At 41.4% G+C, this 22,889-nt stretch overlaps 1 protein-coding gene across 2 annotated transcripts; it reads left to right on the top strand.

Moving 5' to 3' along the window:
* The first annotated feature begins 200 nt into the window (after positions 1 to 200).
* On the top strand, positions 201 to 22,889 carry sfpq (splicing factor proline/glutamine-rich). 2 transcript variants are annotated; one of them, XR_014569807.1, is made up of 12 exons: positions 201 to 1,282; positions 2,367 to 2,555; positions 2,928 to 3,229; positions 3,338 to 3,433; positions 3,986 to 4,182; positions 4,361 to 4,445; positions 5,167 to 5,278; positions 5,431 to 5,488; positions 5,953 to 6,059; positions 21,149 to 21,205; positions 21,524 to 21,606; positions 22,763 to 22,889. XR_014569807.1 is itself a non-coding variant. In XM_083774265.1 (10 exons), exons 1-10 carry the CDS (start codon positions 347 to 349, stop codon positions 10,270 to 10,272), a joined length of 2,199 nt encoding a protein of 732 aa, XP_083630391.1. In that variant the 5' UTR covers positions 201 to 346; the 3' UTR covers positions 10,273 to 11,919. The 2 variants fall into 2 exon arrangements, 1 of the variants encoding a protein (XP_083630391.1); XM_083774265.1 differs by lacking the exons at positions 21,149 to 21,205; positions 21,524 to 21,606; positions 22,763 to 22,889 and adding an exon at positions 10,156 to 11,919.

The raw sequence follows: 22,889 nt of genomic DNA, 5'->3' as shown, positions 1-22,889 counted from the left end.
GTGTTGTGTCATTGGGGGCCGGGGCTTCATTTGAAGCAGCTGACCAATGAAGGAACATCCCTACAAAAAACACTGACCAATGAAGGATCATCCCTGCAGCAACACTAACCAATGAAGTATCATCCCTGCAAGCGACACTAACCAATGAAGGAACCTGGGCGGATCTACATCGATCCTTGTGCTTTGTTTCGAGTAAACACCCGTCATTCTGTCGCCATTTTGTGACAGAGGACGACCAGCTCTACAGAGGAACCCAGAGGACGGCGACCGCTAGGCAGGAGATCGGAGTTGTCTAAATTTTTTCGTATACAAATTCGTGTCTTCGATTAATTCTAGCGTAAATATAATGTCTCGGGATAACAGATTCAACAGGAATCAGGGCGGCGGAATGAATTTCCAGCCTCGTCGGGGCGGCGGCCCTGGCGGCCCGATGCGAGGCGGACTCATGGGGATGGGGAACCCGCATTTCAGAAATCACCCATTTCAACAAAACCAGAACAGAGGAGGACGCGGTGGCATGAATAATAATAATATGAACAAGCCGCAGATCGTCCCCGGTAACCAGGGACCACCGCAGACGACGCCGCAGAAGCCCCCGCAAGGGCCTCAAGGAGGCACCGGGATCATACCTCCGCCGACTCCAGGCCCGGCTCTTACCATGAAGGGCACCGTGCAGCAGAAGCAGGATCAACAGCCCCTCAAAATACCAGTGCCACCGACACCACCGCCCACGCCGGCCCAGATTGTCGCCCAGATACCGGCGGCGACCCCACCGAAACCAGTTCTAGCATCTCCCCCACCTCCACAGAAACCCAACCTTGCATCCCCTCCGCCGACGCTTTTGTCCCCTCCGCCGAAGCTTTTGTCCCCTCCGCCTAACCAGGCCAACCAGAACCAACCACAGAAGCCACCAATGGGGGGTAACGTGAACGGCCAGCAGCAGCAGAACAAGCCACCTCAGCAGCAGCAGCAGAACAAGCCGCCTCAGCAGCAGCAGCAGCAGCAGCAGAACAAGCCGCCGCAGCAGCAGCAGCAGCAGAACAAGCCGCCGCAGCAGCAGCAGAACAAGCCGCCTCAGCAGCAGCAGCAGCAGCAGCAGAACAAGCCGCCTCAGCAGCAGAAGCACCAGCACCAACAACACCAAGGCCAGAGGCCTGGCGGACAGCACAACAGACACAACAACAGGCCCCAGCAGCACCACAACCAAAACCAGCAGAACCAGCAGCAGAGGGAGAAGGCCTCTAATGCGCCCAACGCAGCGGCAGAGAGTGCTCCGATTTCGGTACGTATCTCCAACCAGATTATTTGTTAAATTAACTCCGAGACGGGGCACAACGATATCCAAATTGACCCACGCGTGGCCCATTTGATTACATTTGCAACCACCAAGTGTGGTGGCGCGAGGTAAGAGGTTACCCCCTCAGCTACAGACGAGTACACTCATACGTCATTTTACCGTGGAATTTTCCAGAAACGTCGGATTTATTGTGTCGATTGTGGATGAATAGGATTTGGGTCATAGCGTTCAATGCGTTTGATTACACGATAAATAATTCGGTCGCGTAGCATTGTTTTTGTTCTCAAGTTTCTTTCTAGCGTTCTAATCGGAGTAGTTTGAATGTCGAATGATGCGGACAAAGCGAACTGGTGTACATGGAAAAATAACTCGGTTAATTGGTCAGGGCAGCGCGGAAGGGCGGGTTTCCGCTTTGTGCCGCAGGCACTGCTACCGATTCTGTGTTCTTCGGCCTGTAGCACCGTGTTGCGAGACCAATCGTGGCAGTAAACGTGCGCACCCAATCCAGCACGTCCGCCATCTTGTGTCACATCCGGACGCGAGCCGTAGCGCTGTTGTAAAGACACATGATAGGGGGGGGGGGGGGGGGGGGGGGGGGGGGGGGGGAAATAAAAATACATACCGGTTACCGGTACATATTTTTGATGTTTTGTTTTGTTACCTTCGTGACGCAAAACGTCTAATGTCCACTAAGACGGTAGTTGTAAAAATGTAATGTACATTATGTAGGTCAAATGTGTCCTTATCCCATTATGTCATGTTGGGGGATGGGCAAGAAGATCAATGAGTGAGGGAATAAAGCCGATTTGTCTGGGAGTGGGGACACTTGAATTTGATATTTTGAGCATTTAGGGAGGGCTTTTAAATATGAATTATTGACCTTTACCTCACAATTCTCACTTTGTACAAACATAGGTCTACAAGCTATCTTGCATTGCGATGCATGAGCTTTTGGTTCTGCTTAAAATCTACTTGTTTGACTTTGTTGTCCTGGTCATCAAGCTTTCAGCATACATATTGGCAGGTTTGTGGGATTTATTAACTCTAAATTGTTTTGCTTTAAACGCAGGAGTTTAAGGCAACATTGTCCTTGCTGCTCAAGCCTGGTGAGAAGACTTATACCCAGAGGTGCCGTTTGTTCATTGGTAACCTACCAAATGACATCTCAGAAGATGAGTTCAAGAGGCTCTTTGCAAAGTATGGGGAGCCCAGTGAGGTTTTTATCAACAAGAGCAAAGGCTTCGGCTTCATACGACTGGTAAGGAAATGCTACAGCAATTTGTCCTGTCATTCTATAGTGAGCTGGAAATAGATTAAAACCTTGTCAAATATCATTTAGCAAGCATAATAATAATAATGTACTTATTTGAGTACTCGTGTATTACACCCATACCAAACTAGCACAGTCTCTGAAATGTATTTGACTGTTTAACCCAAAAATAAGATAAACCTTGTCAGTGGGTATACCATGATATAATTTTGCAAGCATACAGTAGTAAGATGCCAGTTATACCAGCTATTATTATTTTTTACTTATTTGTGTACTTGCGTATTGCACCCATAGCTCACTGTGAAACTAGCACCGTCTCTCAAATGTGACATGACACTGTAATTCATTTATTTTTTGCAGGAATCTCGCGCCGTGGCAGAAATCGCCAAGGCAGAGCTGGACGATACACCCATGAAAGGCAGGCCACTCCGTGTTCGCTTTGCCACACACTCTGCAGCTCTTTCTGTGAAGAACCTGTCACCATTTGTTTCCAATGAGCTCCTAGAAGAGGCGTTCTCGCAGTTTGGGATGGTTGAGAGGTCAATTGTTATCGTGGACGACCGTGGGCGTTCCACAGGAAAAGGCATCATTGAATTTGCCTCACGACCTGCCGCTAGGAAGGCTCTGGACCGCTGCAACGAGGGTGTCTTTCTGCTCACAACGTGAGTTTTAAATGTGTCCCTGAGAAATTGAAAGTCACTTTTTACACTGATTTATTTTTATATTATCATGAGTGAAACCCAGTATAACCATAATGTCTGTTTTCCCAGGGCACCCCGGCCTGTTGTTGTTGAGCCCCTAGAGCAGTACGATGATGAAGATGGTCTTCCAGAGAAATTGGCACAGAAGAACCCCAGATACCAGAAGTAAGGAATATTATTCACTACTTCAAGAGCCAGATTTTCCAGGCCAGTCTTGGGGGAAGTGCCAGGTCCTAAATGACAATGGTGTTGCTTTTATTATGCAAATGAGTGGCCGCAAAAGCACAGCTTGGTGCCTAGCAGATGGTGAGATAAGGAAGTAGGGGCTCTTGGGTCATAGCAGAGCCACAGCTGTTCAAATCAATTCACACATCTCACTCATTGCCAAGTGGCAGATGTTAAAGCGTAAAGAGTGAAGCTATAGATATACAATTTGCAGCATGCATATCACCTTTTGTAAGGACAAGTACAGCATGCATATCACCTTTTGTAAGGAAGGAATAATTTAATTCTCAGAGGTGGTGAGAACAGTTCCAGGCAGTGGTACCAAATGTCTGTGATAATAAGCATAGAGAAAATACCCACGGTGACACTAGTAGATCTTATCCATACAAAAAAACCTATGCATTCGTGTTACTGTAATATACTTTGAAAGAGTTCACCAAATAACTTTAATATTAGCTCTTTTTTTAAAAACTTTTACTTTTGTGTCCAAAGGGAGAGGGAGGAACCACCTCGCTTTGCCCGTCCAGGCTCCTTTGAATATGAGTACTCAAAGCGCTGGAAGTCCCTGGACGAGATGGAGAAACAGCAGAGGCAGCAGGTTGAGAAGAACATGAAAGAGGCACGCGAGAAACTGGAGAGCGAGATGGAGGATGCCTTCCATGAGCATCAGGCCAACCTTCTTCGTCAAGGCAAGTATAGCATTTTTAGACGCCCACTTGAATGATCAAGAGACTCATTAATGATTCACAAAAATATTTAGTCAATTGATGGAGCTTACCTATCTGACAACAAGTAATTAGTTCCTGGCGAGTTTGTTGTTACCGCTCAGAAGATAATCGTATCCTTGATTCCTTTTCTGGAATGTAGATCTGTTAAGACGACAAGAGGAGCTGAGACGCATGGAGGAGATTCACAGCCAGGACATGCAGAAGAGAAAAGAGATGCAGATCAGGTTTGTTTCCACCTGAATTATTAGTTTAGAAATATATTAAAGGCGCAGTGAAACGGAAATGGTGAACAACATGAAAATGGTGTTTCAACATGAAACACCGGTCTGAAGTTTCTGAACCAATCAGAGCGTCGCATCCCTTCAGGCGATGGGACGGTAGCTAGGGACGGTAGCTATGCTAGGCGCAACACCATGGTGTTTGTTTATAAATCATTATGGTCGGCCAGCACAACCAGTTTACTGTTATGTGGCTTATTTCTTCCATATAATGTTTTCAGATACATATTCTAGCGTGATGATTAAGTTGAAAGCGAGTAATACACTGTCTGGATGTTATCTGGAATGGAAATAAAAACAGAGTATTTTGTAATCAGTAGCAGCTGTGATGGACGGACGCGCAAATATGGGGAATTAAACGGGTGAGCTTCATTGTTATTGGCTTTTATCGATGTGTATCTCTACACGTCATCACGCAGCACGTTTTCGTTTTAATAAATAAATAATGCAATCGTTTTTATGGACCTTTGATATAAAAACACACAGAAATGAGAATTTTTACATTTTTTTGGCATCCATTGTTAGGTATGCCCATATAATGACCACGGATATGGTCTAAAAGTGTGAAAAACTTTCCACTAACTAATCTCTTATTGTGGTATGGTTTATATTGCCCCAGATGAGGACTACTTGTTTGTTCTGAATTTTCCCTTTTCTGTCTAAACAGACAAGAGGAAGAACGTCGCAGGCGGGAAGAGGAAATGCTTCGTAAGAGGGAGATGGAGGAGCAGATGCGTCGCCAGCGTGAAGAGAACTACAGGATGGGCAACTTCATGGATGTGAGTAAAGAACATCTTAACTCTTTATAGTAAAACGGCTTCATACTGACTTATTACAGTTGTGTACTGTAAGTGTACTGTATGCAATTAAGTTTGAGCCTATCATCAATATTCAAGTTGTTGAATGCAGCTTGTCTTCTGTGTTTTTGCAGGGAAGGGACAGGGAAATGAGGATGAATGCCGGTGGAGCTATGGGTGGTGGAGCTATGGGTGAGTAAATCATGCAAATGTATTTGTCAGGGTCTTTCCTTGTGGTCTGCATAGTTGTTATTTTCAAGCTGCTGTTAAATTTCACAAAAATAAGTAACTATTAAACGGTTGGAGACAGTATGTCTTTCAAGTTACAATAAACCTGCCTTATGACATTCTGAATTTGGTTTTACATAAATTACATTGCTTGTTTCTTTACTTAATCTTAGAATTTTAACTAATTATTTTGGTCCACAGACACAAGTAACGGTAAGCCTCATTACAAGGAAAATACTAAAACACAGAGTAGAAGAAGAAAAGAGGTGGCCAAATACAGCATAGTTCAGCCAAACAGGCAATATTGGACTTGTATTTAACATCACAAGCAGTATACTATAGTCCAAAAGTGTAGAAATTATTTGATGCACTTAACGGTGATATGTTTTTTTCAAATGTGTGAAATTAAGTCCTGTTGTCTTTGTTAGATATGGCCTTTGGTGGCACCGGCTCCAACCAGAAGTTCGGGATGGGCTTTGAGGGACAGTCTGGCATGGGTGGACCCTCTGCAGCAGGCATGATGCCCAACGAAATGGTACCGTATTCAACTTAAAGAAAGATCCATAGTTAACCGTAGTAGTTTTGTGGCTGGCTTTTCTACTTTATGGAGAAGCTTCTAGTTGTGTTAATCATTTGAAGATGACACTGGCCAGCTAAAAATGTTTGTGGAAGATCAGTGGATATGCAAGTGTGCAGCAAGCAATCCTGCAGATGGCTTGATTCAGGTTGCCTTTAGATAGAGGATTGTGCCTACCTGAAAGTGTTTGTCAATGGCGAGCCACACCCTTAAGTTCTCTTCACTGGAATGTGTTAAATTTCCATCTGAAAATGGTCAACCTGCACTTAACCATATGGCATTGCTCTCAAACAAGCTCTTTCTAGAGTTGTAGACAACACCGGCTCTGCATTACTCTTGTAGCATGTGTGAGTAGTGGACCACTATTGCAAGCCCTGTCTCTTCTGTCCTGGACAGGCACTTATGTTGGCAAGAGGAATTGTCATCTCTGAGGGTTTTCTTTTTAATGTGTTGAAACTGTACAGACCACTTACAGGGCATCCACCTTCTTGGCATCATAGCTAGGGCAGATAAACGTCTGTACTATGAATTGACTCCTGTGACATGTAAAGACCCTTCTGGACTATCGGCTTGTAACGTTTGCCCACCTGTTTTTTTTTATATATATATATATTTTATCTGAGCAATCTTTAATGATTTAGTGCAGGTTGACTGTTTTCAAAGCATTGTCTCAACTTCTGGTAAGAAAATTGTACAAAAATCTATCCATGTTGTACTACTAAATTTCAACTGAGGGTGGTAGGCATAGCCTTGTGACTGTTCTACTTTGGTCTGCGGTTTCAGTGGCCTTGAAACTACGTATTTCTATGTGCCAGCTGATTGAATACTAGACCATTGTAGTCATTTTGGTAATTAGAATGGTATTGATCACTGTTTTACTTTAGTTGCCCTAGTGGCAAGATGGGTTACCTCATGGCTCCTAATGGCCAGGGTTGTTTCTGTTTTGAGCAATGTTTTTGTCAAACGCACAACATGGACACTGGTTTCATTTTGAGACTAGTGTAAAACACCATCTTTTTCCCATGCAGATAAACATTTGTAATCTCTACAAAGTGTTTAAGTAAATGGTCCCAATATGGCCATGCTATAATTTCCAAATCCAGCAAGCTGAAAAATAGTGTGTCATCAGTCTATCATTTGAGAAGTTTTTTTAAATTGTATATTAGGGATGGGTGTTTGGGCATGTTTTGTACACGTGCACACTCGGAGGCTTGGTTGTTAACTATACTATAGTTAACAACTTGATGTTATATGCATATCATGAGAATGCCACACATAGTGTTAATATTAGCATTTCCCTGCGGCTCAGGACACTAGGCTGGCACAACAGGCTTAAACCCTGGTGCAAGTCTCATATTTTGTCAGATTCTTTGAGTCTAATGGGTTTGATGAGGAACCATCTTAATCATTCAAAGTTTTGTAGAAGTATGTGTATATTTTGCATGTATGCATATTTTTCATTTTAATGTATATGCACAATACGTAATCTAGGACTAAAGCCCAAACCACACCAAAGGGTCGTATTGGGACAATACTGTTTAAGGTAGACCACACCAACTCAATAAGTTACATTGGTGTGGTTTACTTTAAAACAGTTTTGTCCCAACCCAGCCTTTGGTGTGGTTTGGTTTTTAGATGTAAACAATGCATATTACATTATGAAATTATTATATACAGATCATTCTCAAAATATTAGAAATTTTGAATATTGTGTAAAAGTTCATTTTCTTCCATAAATTAATTAAAATGTGAAACTTTAATTAATTTAATTCTTTATTCATTCGCATCAAGTTAATATTTAAAACCTTTTTTGTTTAATCTGGATGATTATGGCATACGGCTCATGGGCTCAAAATGAGCATATTACATGAGACCACTAAAAACAAAAACGACAAATGTCAACCAAGTTAATTTATGAACCTTGTCTGGGCCACCTTTGAATGATTTCATCAGTGGGAGGTGGCATGGAGGTGATCTGTTTGTGCCACTGAGGTATTATGGAAACCCAGATTTGCTTTGATTGGCCTCCGGCCCTCCGTGAACTCATTTATATTCAGTCTAGTGTCTCACACTTCCTCTTGACAACATAGATTATCTAGGTGGTTAGGTCATGCCATTTGGCTGGTCAGTTAAGCAATCAGTACACCAATTTCTAGTAGTTTTGGCACTGTGGGCAGGTGCCAAGTTCCGATTTGAAAAGGAAACCAATGGCCTGGTTTGGCTGAGCGGTCCAGGCACCTAGGCCGGTAATCCAGCGTGACGGCGTGTCGTGGGTTCGAGTCCAGAGCCCTTCGGTCTTTGCCGCATGTCTCTCCCCCCCATCTCTCTCCCCCTTTCCTGTCTAATTACTGTACCTTTTCAGTACCTTTTCTTGCAGGACGTGGCAACTGCCCACAGTGCCAAAAGAAGAAAATGAACTTTTCCACAATGTATATATTTTTTAGACGGATCTGTACATAAGTAATCCATTTTATTTTTCGTGGCCAGCAAAGAGAAAGTTACATTTGTAGGATTTAAAATGTAATTTGATGTTCCTAACCTGCATTATCAGACTGTTGAGTCACTAGTTTTGTGATGTGCGTCTGCATTACTGTCATTTCTATTTTCTTGGGTAGAAGAAGCAGCAGCAGTCAAAGAACTAATGTCTGCACATTTTGACAAGAATAAATGGTTATAACACGTCTAAAGCCCTAACCACACAAGGGTCACCATGCAACTCCTTGGTTCCAAACGGAGAGCTAAAACAGTCTTGAACCTTTGGTGTGGTTTGGGCCATTGAATTCCATCCCTAAAGTCAACGTGCAACAAGACATATCACACCGCAGGGACAACGCTAAAACCGTCTTGACCCTTTGGTGTGGTTAGGGCACTGTTGGAACAGTATTGTATGGGGAACAATTATATGATATAAAAATATATAAATTGTCTAAATATTATAGTTTAGTCTAAAACGGATGGAGTGAACTGTTGGCCGTGTACCCGCCCCATCCCTAATGTAGGTAGCAAAGTAGGAGTGATGTTGCAAAAGGATGCAGAGAGCAGTATCCTTTTCATGCCTATTGTAACTGTGCTGCATCAGCAACCGCTGAAAGTTGAGATGTCGGAAGCTTGGCGTCAATACATCCTTTCTTGGTTTTACAATTTTTACTTTCAGTTGAAATGTAGCTAGACCTGTTCAGTAGTCGTGACCACTGTTGTGCTTCCTGCAATGGGCTTTTTTGGAATATTTAATTCCTGACTGTTTCCAATTAGGAAAACAAGATTCACAAAACTGTTTGGCTCCCAGACATTCCATCTAATGCACATATACATGAATGCCTTGTAGAAAGTTGTCTTGATTAATGTCCTGCGTAACATGACTTGGACATTTGGTCAGATTATTTCGACATTATTTTAATCTCTGGCCCCTATGCATTATTAAGAACATGGCATAACTATGGGCCCAGTTTACTATACTGGTGAATTTGTCACTGTCACAACAGTCTGGCAAATTATAATTATCCCATATAAAACTATGCTTTGTTTTAAAAATTATTTTATTAATGATATGACATTCCTTATTGTCATTTACTAAAGCACCTCATTAATATAATGCTAATTGTAATGCCATGAGTATTGTGTAACACATAATCTCAAACATTTTAGTGGCATTTTGCTATACACTTAATTCCTCCTCCATCCACACGTCGGACATGATAAGAAGATGATGGTCGGTGCGCTGGCATTTACAGGATGTAGACCACTACTTTATTGGCATGCACTGGAGACCATGCTAGGTAGGCACTGACTAACGAAAGCATTACCCTTTCTTCCTTTTCCGTATGTAACCTGTGGCACCTGTGGATCTTCATATCGGAATGAACCGTACCTTCGGATGTGTTCCTGCTGGTTCTGTTGTAAATCTCATAAAAATGTGGGGAAAAAAAAATCCACAACATAACCGTTCATCCTTTCCATCTGCCTTTGGACATGGAACTGTGTGCTTTTGCACTAAACCCAACCCCCGAATTCCACACACTATCGCTGCCATCTCCATAAATTGCTCCCCTTACAGCGCAATGAGCGCTTCCAGCAGCAGCAGGGTGGCCCTAGGGGAATGGGTGCTGGTAATGCAGCATTCGGCAGGGTCCGTGAGGAATTTGATGGGCCGGCCAAGAAAGCCCGCTTTTAAGTTAAAAAGAGAAAAGTTGCTCTGCAGTCCCATCTAAGCAGCGCTATTTTGTATAGATGAAACTAAATCTTTGAGTCATGTTAAAACTTTTGTTGTATTTAATTTCCAAGTGTTCCTGCTTTTTAGCCTGAGGACTCTATTTTATGGCAAGTTCAATATTTTCCAACTTTTTATTTTGTATTTTGAGTAGTGTGAAAATTAGGGTTCACACAACCTGTGATCTAGTATTATGACCCATGTATAATTTCCTTTCCAGTTGTACCATGCTCTGTCAGTCGTCGTGAAGTGATGTCAATTGTAACATTTTCTCACCTTTCTATCTACGGCTGTGTTTTGTGCCATTTAAATTTTGAAGTAAAGCATGTATTACAATAAAGGCTTAAATCGGTTCAATCAAAATTGTATTCTCTAAAAGACATGGAAAGTCTTGAATTCTTTTAATTTTTCAAATCAAGTTTGACTAACATTCGTTCTTTATAGTAGATTGAGGTTAATGTCGATGGCACTTAAATCTCGAGAGGCACAGATGCTGCAATGCAGTCAGGAATCAATTTTGACAATGAGCGTTACTGCACAGCCCAACAACGCAAATGGCTGATTGCCTTGAGATGTTAGATTCAACTGACATGTTTCCTAAATTCATGTTTAATTTTTTCTAATCTGACATTTTGGCAATTGTACTGCTGTTTCTATTGCCAAGATGCCATTTCTGATTACTGCTCCGAACATACATAGTCATACACCCATTTTTAGAAGCCAGCAACCATAATGTAATTTTGCTTGTTATAATGCACCTGCGTTGTATCAAGGATCCTGCCATTAAATTGACTGGTCAGTAGCTCAATGATTGTGAATGGTTTCCACCAAAATTTGGAGTCAGTTTTCAAAAACCCAATGGATCCCTATAGGAAAACTGTAAGCTGCTTTAAACACTGCAGAATATTGACAGTGATCATCCACCTTGTCAGACTGCGAATTGACCTTTGAATCTACCTGTCACATTGTGACATGTCAGAGGATATTCCACAGCAATGTTTTATCTTGAGAAAATAAATTGAAGGAAGAAAATGTGGATCTGTGAGCAATTCTCAAATTGGCACTAGCTGATTATATATATTATTCACTAATTTGTAGCAGTTTGTGATAATTGCCGATAAAGCTGCAATCATTCTGCAGGTAAAAGTAACGGAACAGTTCCTGTTTAACACAAAGGATGACCTCTATTTCTAAGTGTTGGTAGCTGTTATAACGACCCCGCGTTGAAAATCATCGTAGCACCAGCAACACTGTACGAATATGGACCACAGACCGCAACACATGGATCTTTGATTGTGTCTGCTGGTTCTGTTGTAAATCTGCCCACAAATGCAAATGTGGGGGGAAAATCCACAACATAACCCGTGTTCATCCTTTCCATCTGCCTTTGGTCATGGAACGGTGTGCTTTTGCACTTAACCAAACCCCTGAACTCTATCTCCATAATTTGCTCCCCTTACAGCGCAATGAGCGCTTCCAGCAGGGTGGCTAGGGGAATGGGTGGCTAAGGGAATGGGGTCCTGGTAATGCAGGATTCGGCAGGGTCTGTGAGGAGTTTGATTGGCCGGCCAAGAAAGCCCGTTAAACTCTTGTCGTACCAAACAAATGTTTTTACATTTTTAAATCTGGGACATGAGTAAGAGTGTGGTGTGTGTGTTTGTGTGTGTGTGTGTGTGTGTGTGTCAACGAACATTTATCTGGTTACAGCTTTTCGGTTAACAATTGGCACTCTTGTATTGTATTATGCTATGGCAACATCATAGGAAGTGGATACTAAAATCCACTCTTATCCATCCTTTTGGTGTCACCTTGGCAGTAAGGGCTTGTAGACATCCTTACCAATGAAAATATTGTTAATTGATGTCATATGCATTTTGTGGTTGTGACTAAAATGTCATAGTTTGGCATACTCTACATCGGCTGGTGGATCATTTGCTAGCCTTCTGAAATCGGAATGTTAAAATAAGCTTTGTTAATCTTAAACTGTGGACATGGTGCCTCCCAGATGTGCCATGGCCATGTCTCTGATCTGAAGTGGCTTCCTGGTAAAGAAGAAACTAATGGAAATGCTGGCGGATTTGCTATAATACAGTCACTGACTGCAGCTGTGTGGCCCCTTTTGACAAGGAATCTTATACTCAGGCCCTGCTGAAAAGCTGTCAAAAGCTACCTCTTTTTCCACCTTGGTGTGCTTATGGCCAAGCTACAACGTCACATCCCCCCCTTCAAATGGCAATGTGGAATGGAAAACAAGGCACTGGAGGTTGGGCCAAGCAAGGAATCTATTAAGAAATGCCTTGAGTAAAAACTGTTTCAGTTTAGGACTGCGGATGATAATGTTGAAAGCAAGATGAAAGATGTTATATATGTTTCAATTCTTAAACTTGCTCAGGTCCATTAAAAACAAAGGAACAATGTCTTCATTACAAGAACAGTCTAACTCTAAACATTATGCCAGTCACATTTTACAGTTAAAGGACCACTTCACCACTTTTCAACCTATTAATAGGTCCTCGATAATAATCATGGTAAAATGGCACAATTTGTTTCCTACTCAGTCTGTCTCATCACGCTGGGCAATACCTAAGCTGTAGAGGCTATCATAATTTGTCTTGGGTGGAAGTTGCAGGATTTTGGCGGAAGTACCGCTCAAGGAAATGACGTTGATGCTTTACAAATCAGTTTACATTCTCCGTGAATGAAACGAGTGTGATTGGTCGGAATATCTTATCCGGGGAAATACATTTGTCGGATGTTCCGGACCGACACTTCCGCCGACAGTGCGTCTGCCTGAACAGGCTTTTCTCTTCGCAGATGAGTAAGGCTGCGACCGAGGCTAGTGTCTCATAGGAGGGCTGTGGGCAGTTCAGAAACCCGTCCGCCAGTGACCTCATCGATGGGGAATCCAAGCTAATTCAGTATTTAAGTCCGACGTCATTTTGTAGTGCTACGTTACGTCCGGGTCCAAGTGGCACCAGCTCCCGTCTGCATCTCATTGTAAATAGAATATCTAAACGCGTGAATCTTTTTACAATGACGTTATTTTTCAGACAGGAAGCCATTGAGTGTTAAAAAGGGTCTTAATGCTTCCAACTCGAATAGACAGACTATCATTATTATTGAAGGTGGTGGTAACAGTCCATTTGCTCAGTACAATATTTCGGGGGCATATTTAGAATGTGTGCAGGCTTGAGTATGTTGAATCTAGTTTGCAATTAATGAGGATTTAGTTGAGACAATGAAATAAAATGGCGATAGTATTCCCTGTGGGGCACGGCCTGTCACAGACAGATTTGGGAGAGCAGCAGCTTTGTTGTTGCGAGGAAAGCGGTAAAATGTGACTTTAGTGGTTGTTTTCGTCTCAGATTTAGTCCGGAGTGTCACAGTATAGCTCTATGGGGACACAAAAGCGACACGAAAGTAGGACCCGGAAGTATCTCTGGAGGGGGCGCTAACGTCATGGCTAAAATACTGAATAGAAACTTCAGGCTTTCTAGTCCTGAAAAGTTGCAATGCGAAAATGGAAGCCATCATTCTCACAATCTAAATATTTTTGTAAAAGAATATTATTAAAAAAAAGAAAAATCTGCTTAACTATGTCACTGGTGGACGGGTTTCTGAACTGTAGTGCCTACAGCCCTCCTATGAGCCCTCCGAAGAGAACAATTGTGCCATTTTATCATGATCACTAGCGAGGACCTAATATATCCCGTGGCAAATGACTGCAGCAGTCACAGATCATCTCCAGCTCAGATAATCAGACTGATGGAAAGAAATATGAGTGTCAGTGTCACGTTAGAATCAAGGAGGTTCATTAGAACAACTGAAATTAAGATGGCTTGCACAAATTTACATGCTTTCAGAATGAGATGCTGAACTCTCATTTCCTCCTGTTTTTTATTTTTATGACCAGACTTTCCCCCTCTCTCGGGGGAAAGTCTGGTAACCACAGAGAAAAGACCGGCAGTGTTGGTAAACCAATCGGAGGCAGGCGGGAGTGGGTCTTTACCGGTCCGGGCCGTAGTATTGAATCACGCATTCAACTGCTTTACTATTTCTATTGGGAAACATTATTTGTGACCTGGCTACAACCAGTCGGTCAGACCAGTTGGATACAACACTGATTTAGCTATAATACAGAATAACCAAAAGTGACAACTAGTACAGCATGTAACTGTACCGTACATGCTAATATTGTTGGGAAAGGGGTATTGGCTACTTGTAATGTGACCGAATCATGGTGTACATCACAGATCACATTTATTGACATAGACCGGTTTTACAGTACTTTAACCATTTAATTTCATAATACCCTCACACATAATTCTTATTTATTTTATTTATGTGTAAGTAAAGTAAGTAGGGTCCTATTCATAGTGCACAACACAGATCATCACATATACTGTATATTGAAATGAACCATACACAGTAAGTAGATTGTCGTCTTGTCTGTGTTACAGGATTTTTAAGGATTTTTCTCTTTTTTTTAAGGGCTGCTTAAGTATTATGCATATTTTGTTTCAATGGAATGTAGTGGAAAGCACAGACACGCTACAGCAAACTTTTGTGGCCTTGTCATAGTCATTTGTAAGGCTTCTAGGAAATGGTAGGACTTGTATTTATTACCTGGCCTACCTGGCTACCTCCATATATATATAATTGTCTATACAACAGGCTTTCTTTATACAGGCTAAGCATATTTAATGCAAGAGATATTTTTTTACTAAGAAACCTCGTACTCAAGCAGTGAGTTTTTGGAGGAAGAGTTGCCTGGCTAAAAGCTTCCTATAGAAGTGCTTTCCTTCTCCACTTAGCAACTGAAAACTCGGAAGGACCACATGGAGTTGGTAACACATTTGGATTTAATGCGTGTAAATCTGAAACTTGTAATGTTATGTCTTTGTTGGTTTTCTGTACATTTTCTCTTTAACAGGTTTGACCATCATTTGAGGGCAGAATGTAAGAAGGGAATATCCAAGCCAAGAAATCCAGATTGAATGGTACCTGGTACTGTTAAAACCAGATTATCGTGGTCCGATAATCATTTGATTGGACTTCGGTTTGTGCTAGTTTGCACCAAACTGGAAAAAGAAATTGTGGTTGTACAGTGTACACGAGTGGAAGAATAGAACTTTTAAAAGGGTAGGCTTCAAAATGTAGGCTAGGTCATTTTTAGACTTGTGTTACACAATAGTGATGGATTTGTGACACATGATCCATTCTTCAGTTCCAGTCGGCACTTGGCCAAGTGAAGGAACTGAAATTTTATGCAGGGATTTAGCACAAGACTGTCCATTATCACTAACGCATTTTGACCTAGGTTAGCAGTGTGCACATTAAAAAGATGCAATGATCCTTTCCCAAGTGCAAAGTTAAATGATACATGTAGCCATGTGGAATTAACATTAAATTTTCCTCACATTGCAGAGGTAAATTAAAGTAACAGTCATAGTCATACTTAGTGATGCAGTAAACTTGACTTAAAGAAACCAGTGAGAATGGTTGAGCACAATTAAGTCTATATAGGGATTTGATACTGTGGGCCAATTTGAGATCCTTTGGATCTTGTACATCTTTGGCAGTAGATGATATGTGGTGGCCTCCCTGGTATTCTCCCATCTACCTCATCCCTTCAGAAACCCACCAGATGCAAGAAACCTGTGTACCTCATCGTTGAGGAAAGAATGGCTTGTTTTGAGCGTGCATATGTGTTTGTATGTGTGCGTGTTGCGTGTTTTTGCGTACATGAGGGGTACAGTAAAGGCTGTCAGCCAGCCTGTTGCGAACAGGCTGCCTCATTCCACAGTAGAGGCTCTCCCCGGCAGTTGGGTTACGTTGAGGATGAGTAGTTCTACAGCAGTCAGTGGGACAGTAAAGCCTGGACTTGTTTGCACTTCAGCCACAGGTATGCTTACACAGAACAGCTGAACGAAGTGAGGTAAGTGTCCCATCCATGTTTATGATTTAAAAGATTGCACAACCCCCACCCACCAACAAAAATACTCTCCTTTCTCTCTTTCGCTCTCATGTTATGTCTGTGTCACCTCATGATGGTGTGGCATTTATATGCAGGGCTTCTGGCATCACACTATACACAAAGGTAATGGAATCACAGTGCAGAACCATCTGTCTTTCTCTCTATTCTGTGTTGACTTGTGGCAAAATTATGTATTGTAGCTTGTGCAGTGTGTGTGTGTGCGCGCGCGCGTGTGGTCACAGTACTTCCGCCTTCGTCAAAACTTGAGCTGTATCTACGTACGAAAAAAGGTTTTGTGGATGGCTGTGTCACTGGTTCATTGTTGAGCAGTAGCCCATGGCAACGTAGAGTTGCACCACCTCTTTTAAAATGTAACGTTTCTATCTTTGGTTTGTGAATAAACTAAGGTTGTTTGGAAGGATGTGAAGTTGTGCAGTGAACAACAAAAAACTCATGTTTGTCTGGGTCGGAGAATGTAGGTCCAATGCAAATCTGGACACTGAATGTCAGATGCACTGGTTTGAAACTCATGGATCACAAATGGAACCTCGATTATGTCCCAGCTTTTTGTGTTTCACTAGGTGGGCTCAAGGGTGGACTTTGTAATTTACTTATTAAGGCCCATGGGAACTTTTTTTTAGCCCTAATGGGTATACTGAGAAAATGTAGTCTTATCAAAGTAGTGTCACATTTTCCTCAAGTATGGGGGAACAGGGAGCTTGTCTGAAATTCCTTAAACAGAAATAGAACTGACATCTGGATTCATGTTGTATCAATATAAACCTACACACATGTTTATTTGAGTTGGCAGTTGACACGTGTATGAGATCAGAAATCCATGAACTTTGCACACAATTTAATTCTATTTTTAAAGTAAAAAATTAAACTTAAATTGTTCACCTTTAATTTGACTAATTCCTAAACTCAGATGTTTAGATTATTCATATTTTATTAATTTAAGTATACTTAAATTCATCCGACAAACTGCTACAATGTCGGAGGAAAAAGCTTACTTTATCTACTGAGCTAAAATTCAGACACTATTGTTTTAGCAAGTAATATTGAGACAAATATACATTCAATTCAACATTCAACATTTTAGTTTTTTTTAATAAAAAATGCCAACACAAAACATTCAGAGGCCACATTTGAAATAACATGAAATTTAATGTAAAAGATTTTTTTCTTTTTTTGTGTGGACTGTTCACATTTATTTTTTGACTGTTGGCATACTGTAACAGCCAGTGCAGATGAAACGGAAAGGAATTAATAAGCCAAGCCAGCAGTTTTAATTCAATTGAAGGTCTTGGATGGGGGCAAGGGCATTGTTCTTACATAATGCTTGAGATTGAACGCTGTAGAATTAAACAACAACATGGTGGCTTCTACTAGCCTGGTGAAACCACTCCCCCTGCTGGACAACATTTTCATTCTGCCAGCAGGGAGAGTCTGGGAACTCTCAGGCAGACATGTTGTACTCCGGTCCAATTCTGGCCGGAGCGATATGAGGCAGCTAGAGGCGGGATCAACGCGAGACGACTTATGACATATTGAAGCGCTGCCACAGCGCAAATGTAAACTCAACCTAACAAGACTACAATTCGAAATTATTATGGAGATATCAAATGTTTGTCCCGCTGCTTCCGGGTTCATCGTTTCTGCTTTAGAGATCCCAGATGCAGGCAGGAGGAGGGAACTGGTGAACTCAATACTGCCGCAATCTGGCGAAGTCGGGTTAGGCTTTTACACCACTTTTATGTAAAAACTGGATTTAAAGTCATTTACAGAGTAGTAGTCATATCATGGTTATATGCCAATTCAAGATTGAGGCTTTTAGAGAGCAGTGAAATGCTCAATTAGCTCAAATTAATTGACATTTCACTCATTGGCGATTGATGCTGTCGCACAAGTATAGAATATTAAGTTAATACATGCCAGTTACATTTGCTAGGGATGTGAATAAAAAATGATTTTCAGCTCGATTTTCGACTCATGCTCATCTCGACTCAAAAAATAGAAGTCGAAATCTATGATGAGAGATTAATCGGCAAACGCATCAGTATTGGCCTTAAAAACCAATTAATCGCTATCGGTAAAATAATATATCGGATTTAGCAGATATTACATTTTATTATGTTGAAATTTTTAATTTAAAAAGCCTAAAAAACCCTTTTGTGATGATGAAGGCTGCAAATTATATCTGTTTTCTGGAGAAGCTTTCGAAAGAGTCAATAGTTGGAACATTTAAAAAATAACTACATTCAAGCTGTTTATGTTGGGATGAGCCAACATTTCAATAACGGTGCATCCCTAGTTTTGGAATAAAGAGGCATTGCTTTTTTCAAATTCAGCTTTTTTCAGAATGGCCAAAATAATAATATTTTTGTAATACAGAATGAGATCATATAGATATCAGTTATCGGCCATAATAGCAATTAATTGTATCAGATATCGATATCGGCCAAATTGTCTCATTGGTACATCCCAAATATATATATGTATAAATTGTTTTTGTAATGGCTTGTTCAACAAAACATCATAAACGTTACTGTAATATTAAAAATGATCAAATGTATTGCATATGGTAAAGGGAACTGTGTATCTCTGCCCGTCTCTAATCTGCATCTTCTTTATAACTGGGCGTTATTATGGATCCTACCGCAGCCCTGCTGTGATTGGTCAGTAGTGAGCTGCTTGTGCATAGTGTGCGCGAAGTTGACAGCCAAGATGATTCGAGAAATGCCATCAGCTCAAGGAAGCATTTCCCCTCTTATCATCTTGGCTGTCAACTCTGCACACACTTTGCACATTGCGCAAGCAGGAAGTAAACAACCGCTTACCTGGTCCACTATCCTTTATAACTCTATGAACTCTATCATGCACTCACACAACTAGACAGTGTCTGTCTGTGTCAACAGCATTGACAACAGTCAAGAAACAACCCCTCACTATTTTAAAGCCTCTGGGCACCAGAAGAGTTAGCCTCGCGTAGCCAGACAGTTTTCTTTTTTTGCAATGGCAGAGTCGTCTGGCTATGCGAGGCTAGTGAATCCACTTGATTCAGTAGACATCCTGATGGATGCTTTTTCAGGCAAGTTTTGAGGCCAGAGCAACTGGGGCGTCCCCGTATTAACTAAGTGCTATATCCTAATCCTACTGTATAATATATCTTAATAACAGATGGCTATTGGGTGAGAAGATTTAAGTGGCCTTTGGCTGGTGTCAATTGCCTACTTTGGGGGTTGGGGTTGCTGGGGTTAATGTGCGATCCACAAAGGATTATATTTCCCACACTATGACACTTTGTATTTATTAGGGCCGGGACTAATTGCGATTAATTTAGATTAATTAACTACAGAAAAAGTAATCGCGATTAACTACAGATAAATTAGTCGCACCTTTTTTTTTCCACCGCGGAACGTTTCTCACTGGGCGCTTTTCTATAGTACTGAAAACTGGAAATAATAAAAAGTCACCCCATTTTGTGTTGCCTAGAACTGGAGGTCTGACAAAAAACAGTAACAATATGAAGTAACTTAAGTAAGTACAGCTTTGTGATGTACTTGTTACTATTTTTTTTCCAGACCTCATTGAAAATGAGTGGTATCCTGTAGTCACTATTCGTTGATTCACTGGGATACCAAAAAACATTTAAAAAAAAAGGTTTCTCGCTGTTCTCGGGTTGAATATTGATATGCGATTAATCTAGATTAATTAATCGCAAAGCCTCGGATTAATTAGATTTTTTTTTTTAATCGAGTCCCAGCTCTAGTATTTATATGTATCCACAGCATATCGGGGGGGGGGGGGGAAGATAACCCTTACCATGTTCACCACTACTTGACAAATGGTGTTTGGAAATGGCATCTGTCTTTCGCTCTACTGTTGAAACGTTTGCTCATTATATTGCAGGCATGACTCTCTGGGGTAACCTTGTCATGCCAGTAACCAGCCAGCTATTTTTTTAAATTGTACTGCACAGTTCATTTGGACTGGTAGTTCCCTTTTTGTGACTTGTACATAGAAATGGTCTTGATGGTATAAGTGCTGCACTGGACTCCTGGAGTTGTGCGGTGCTCGGCACCTCTGGGGAATAACATTCTATGTGGTAAAGCAACTACAACCTATTCAAGTGACTAATGCAGCCCTAGGGGCTGTCGAGTTGTCTGTCTGCACTGTGATCCATTCTGTCTAGTTATAGTCTATTGGCCAAACTGCTTCAATTCATGAGTGTGATGCCAGAACTACCTCCATGGCCACTAATGGCCTCGTCTGGGAGGGCAATGCCCAAGGTCTGAAAGACCGACTTTGTGAATGAAGTGACTCTTGTACATGGTTACGTCTAGTGTTCTAAGCTGCAACTCCCAGCTCAGTAGGGGTTTGCAGTCATCCCTGGTGTGTCTAGTACCCAAGTCAAGCTTACCTGGCTTTGTAACAAAACATCCTTTTCCCTCAAGTCTGCAAAGGTTTTAGAATGCTGCAGTCGTTTATCTCGTTGCCCCTCTGCAGTTTCTGAAAAGCAAATGCACTTCTCAGAGTGCTAAGTGGCTTGTCAAATGAAACGTCTGTATTTGAGCGTTTGTTACATTGCTCGGATAAACAAATGTACATATCACTTACATTCAACCATACATCAACATTTTACACCATATATGTACATGCATACATCTCAGCCTGACACAGGATTTCTATTTAATCCATTGATACTGATATATTTGCATAATCACAGGCCACTGTATACACACACAAAACAGTTAACCATTCACAATATACTGTACCACACTCAAAACGGCACTAGTATAACAATATTATACTCTTGAACTAGTTAATTTCCAGGTTCTCATTATCTCTCTTTTACCACAGGGGTCTCGCATGATAGAGGGAGGCTGACCTGAGAAACTGTTTTCCAGTTAAACTATGGTACGTTTAATTTTAAAATTAATACATAAAAATAATGTTATGGATGAAAGTGTCATATTCAGTGTCCAGACATGTCATTTTATTCTTCAACCATGAACTGCCCTAGCATTATTTTTTATAATAAGGCATTGTAATTTGTGTTGCCTCTGTATTATGTGTGTTAACAAGATGTAAGCGGGCACTTTTCAATTGCCATTTTGTAACGGAATTCTTTGTACAGAAGTTTCCCTTTCATATAAATCTCCATCTCTCCTGGAATAACACTTTTTTGAAATACACAACACAAATGACAAATCTATTTTTAATGTTCCCTAACAGATAAACTGAAGAGGTCTGAAACGAACCGGAGCTTCAAAGGGTTCTGCGGGCACGACTGTAGAGACTGGGATGCTGGACTGAAGGTTTGCAGATGAAACTTCATTATGAAAGTTTTAGATTAGATAAGTTGTGAAATCGCACGCTACATTTGATTACATGAAATAAAAACTTGAGTTCAGTGGAATACTGACAGAAGTTCAAATGATCTTTGAATGAAATCCAGTGATTCCTTCCGAAGAAGGGCTCAGGTTAACTAAAACCTCATGAAACCTAATATCCCTATTCTGGGCATGTCACAATATGTCAACATTTGGCGAAAATTGCAGATCTTCAATGGGTCTCCTTGTGAACTTGTAGATGGCATTTCTTTTAGACCCCGGGGGGACTCTGGACAATGAAACATAACTTTAATTGGTTATTTCAAGAATGCCAATCGGTATTGTATTTAGTCAATTTTGATAATAGTTAAGAAACCTTTACAATGAGGTATAACTTGTAAGGGTTGTGCAATAGTGGAATGAGAAACACGGCTAAACATGTGTGTAGCGCGCACACCTCAGGTGTGTGGCAGTCACTGAGCATGGGTCCTTTGTTTAGTTTGTTTATGCTCCAAGCGGCAACTCTGCCCCCATGGAAAGATGCCACATTTGTCCCTAAGGATAAGGCCTGTGCAATAGGTTAAGTGGAACCTGGTATTCCATGACGCAGAGTGGCAGTATTATGTGGTGTCAGCCCTGGTACCATTTCCAAACTGGACAAAGTTCTGCGAGACTGAAGTCAAAGACGGACCGTGAAGTGGCCTTCACCAAACACTCCAAGAAAACCAGTTCCTCACCCTTGCTTCACTGAGGAACCATAGTGGGTTCCCCCCCCCCCCCCCCCCCCCAGATAGGCAAGATTTGCACAACTGTAGCACAAAGTTGCAGGACCCATGCTCACCAGCCAGGTGAGTGCTGGCAGGTCGCTCAAAACGAGAGCCATTAACTGACAGAATAATATTGGGGGATTTCGGCAAATTTCCAAGGGGCACTACCCACACGTTTAACTGTGCTCATTCCACGATTGCACAATCCTTACAAGTTATACCTTGTTATAAAGGCGACTAATGATATATATATAATACAATACCAATTGGGATTATTGAAAAGGAGAAATAATTGACCAAAGTTTCAGAATGTTTTGTGAGAAGTTTATATAGGGTTTCAAGTTAATTTACTGTACGTTTCTTGTCTTTGACAGAGCGGACGGGTGAGAATGCAGTAAAGTGGAAAATGCTGTACCAGGAGGTGTCCAGCAGAGGACAAAGGCACAGCAGAGGACAAATGCACATTGTCTCAGAGGATCAAAATAAATTGTTGAAATGTGA

This window comes from Protomyctophum parallelum (genome assembly GCF_964188405.1).
Source record: "Protomyctophum parallelum genome assembly, chromosome: 1".
Taxonomy (NCBI): Eukaryota; Metazoa; Chordata; class Actinopteri; order Myctophiformes; family Myctophidae; genus Protomyctophum; species Protomyctophum parallelum.
This window is presented reverse-complemented; position numbering and strand designations above follow the sequence as displayed.

Excerpts from the sequence above, each read along its gene's own strand:
- sfpq (XM_083774265.1), top strand. The coding sequence starts at position 347 with ATGTCTCGGGATAACAGATTCAACAGGAATCAGGGCGGCGGAATGAAT. Across the intron at positions 2,556-2,927 it reads GCTTCGGCTTCATACGACTG|GAATCTCGCGCCGTGGCAGA; the intron begins GTAAGGAAATGC and ends TATTTTTTGCAG. Across the intron at positions 3,230-3,337 it reads GGTGTCTTTCTGCTCACAAC|GGCACCCCGGCCTGTTGTTG; the intron begins GTGAGTTTTAAA and ends CTGTTTTCCCAG.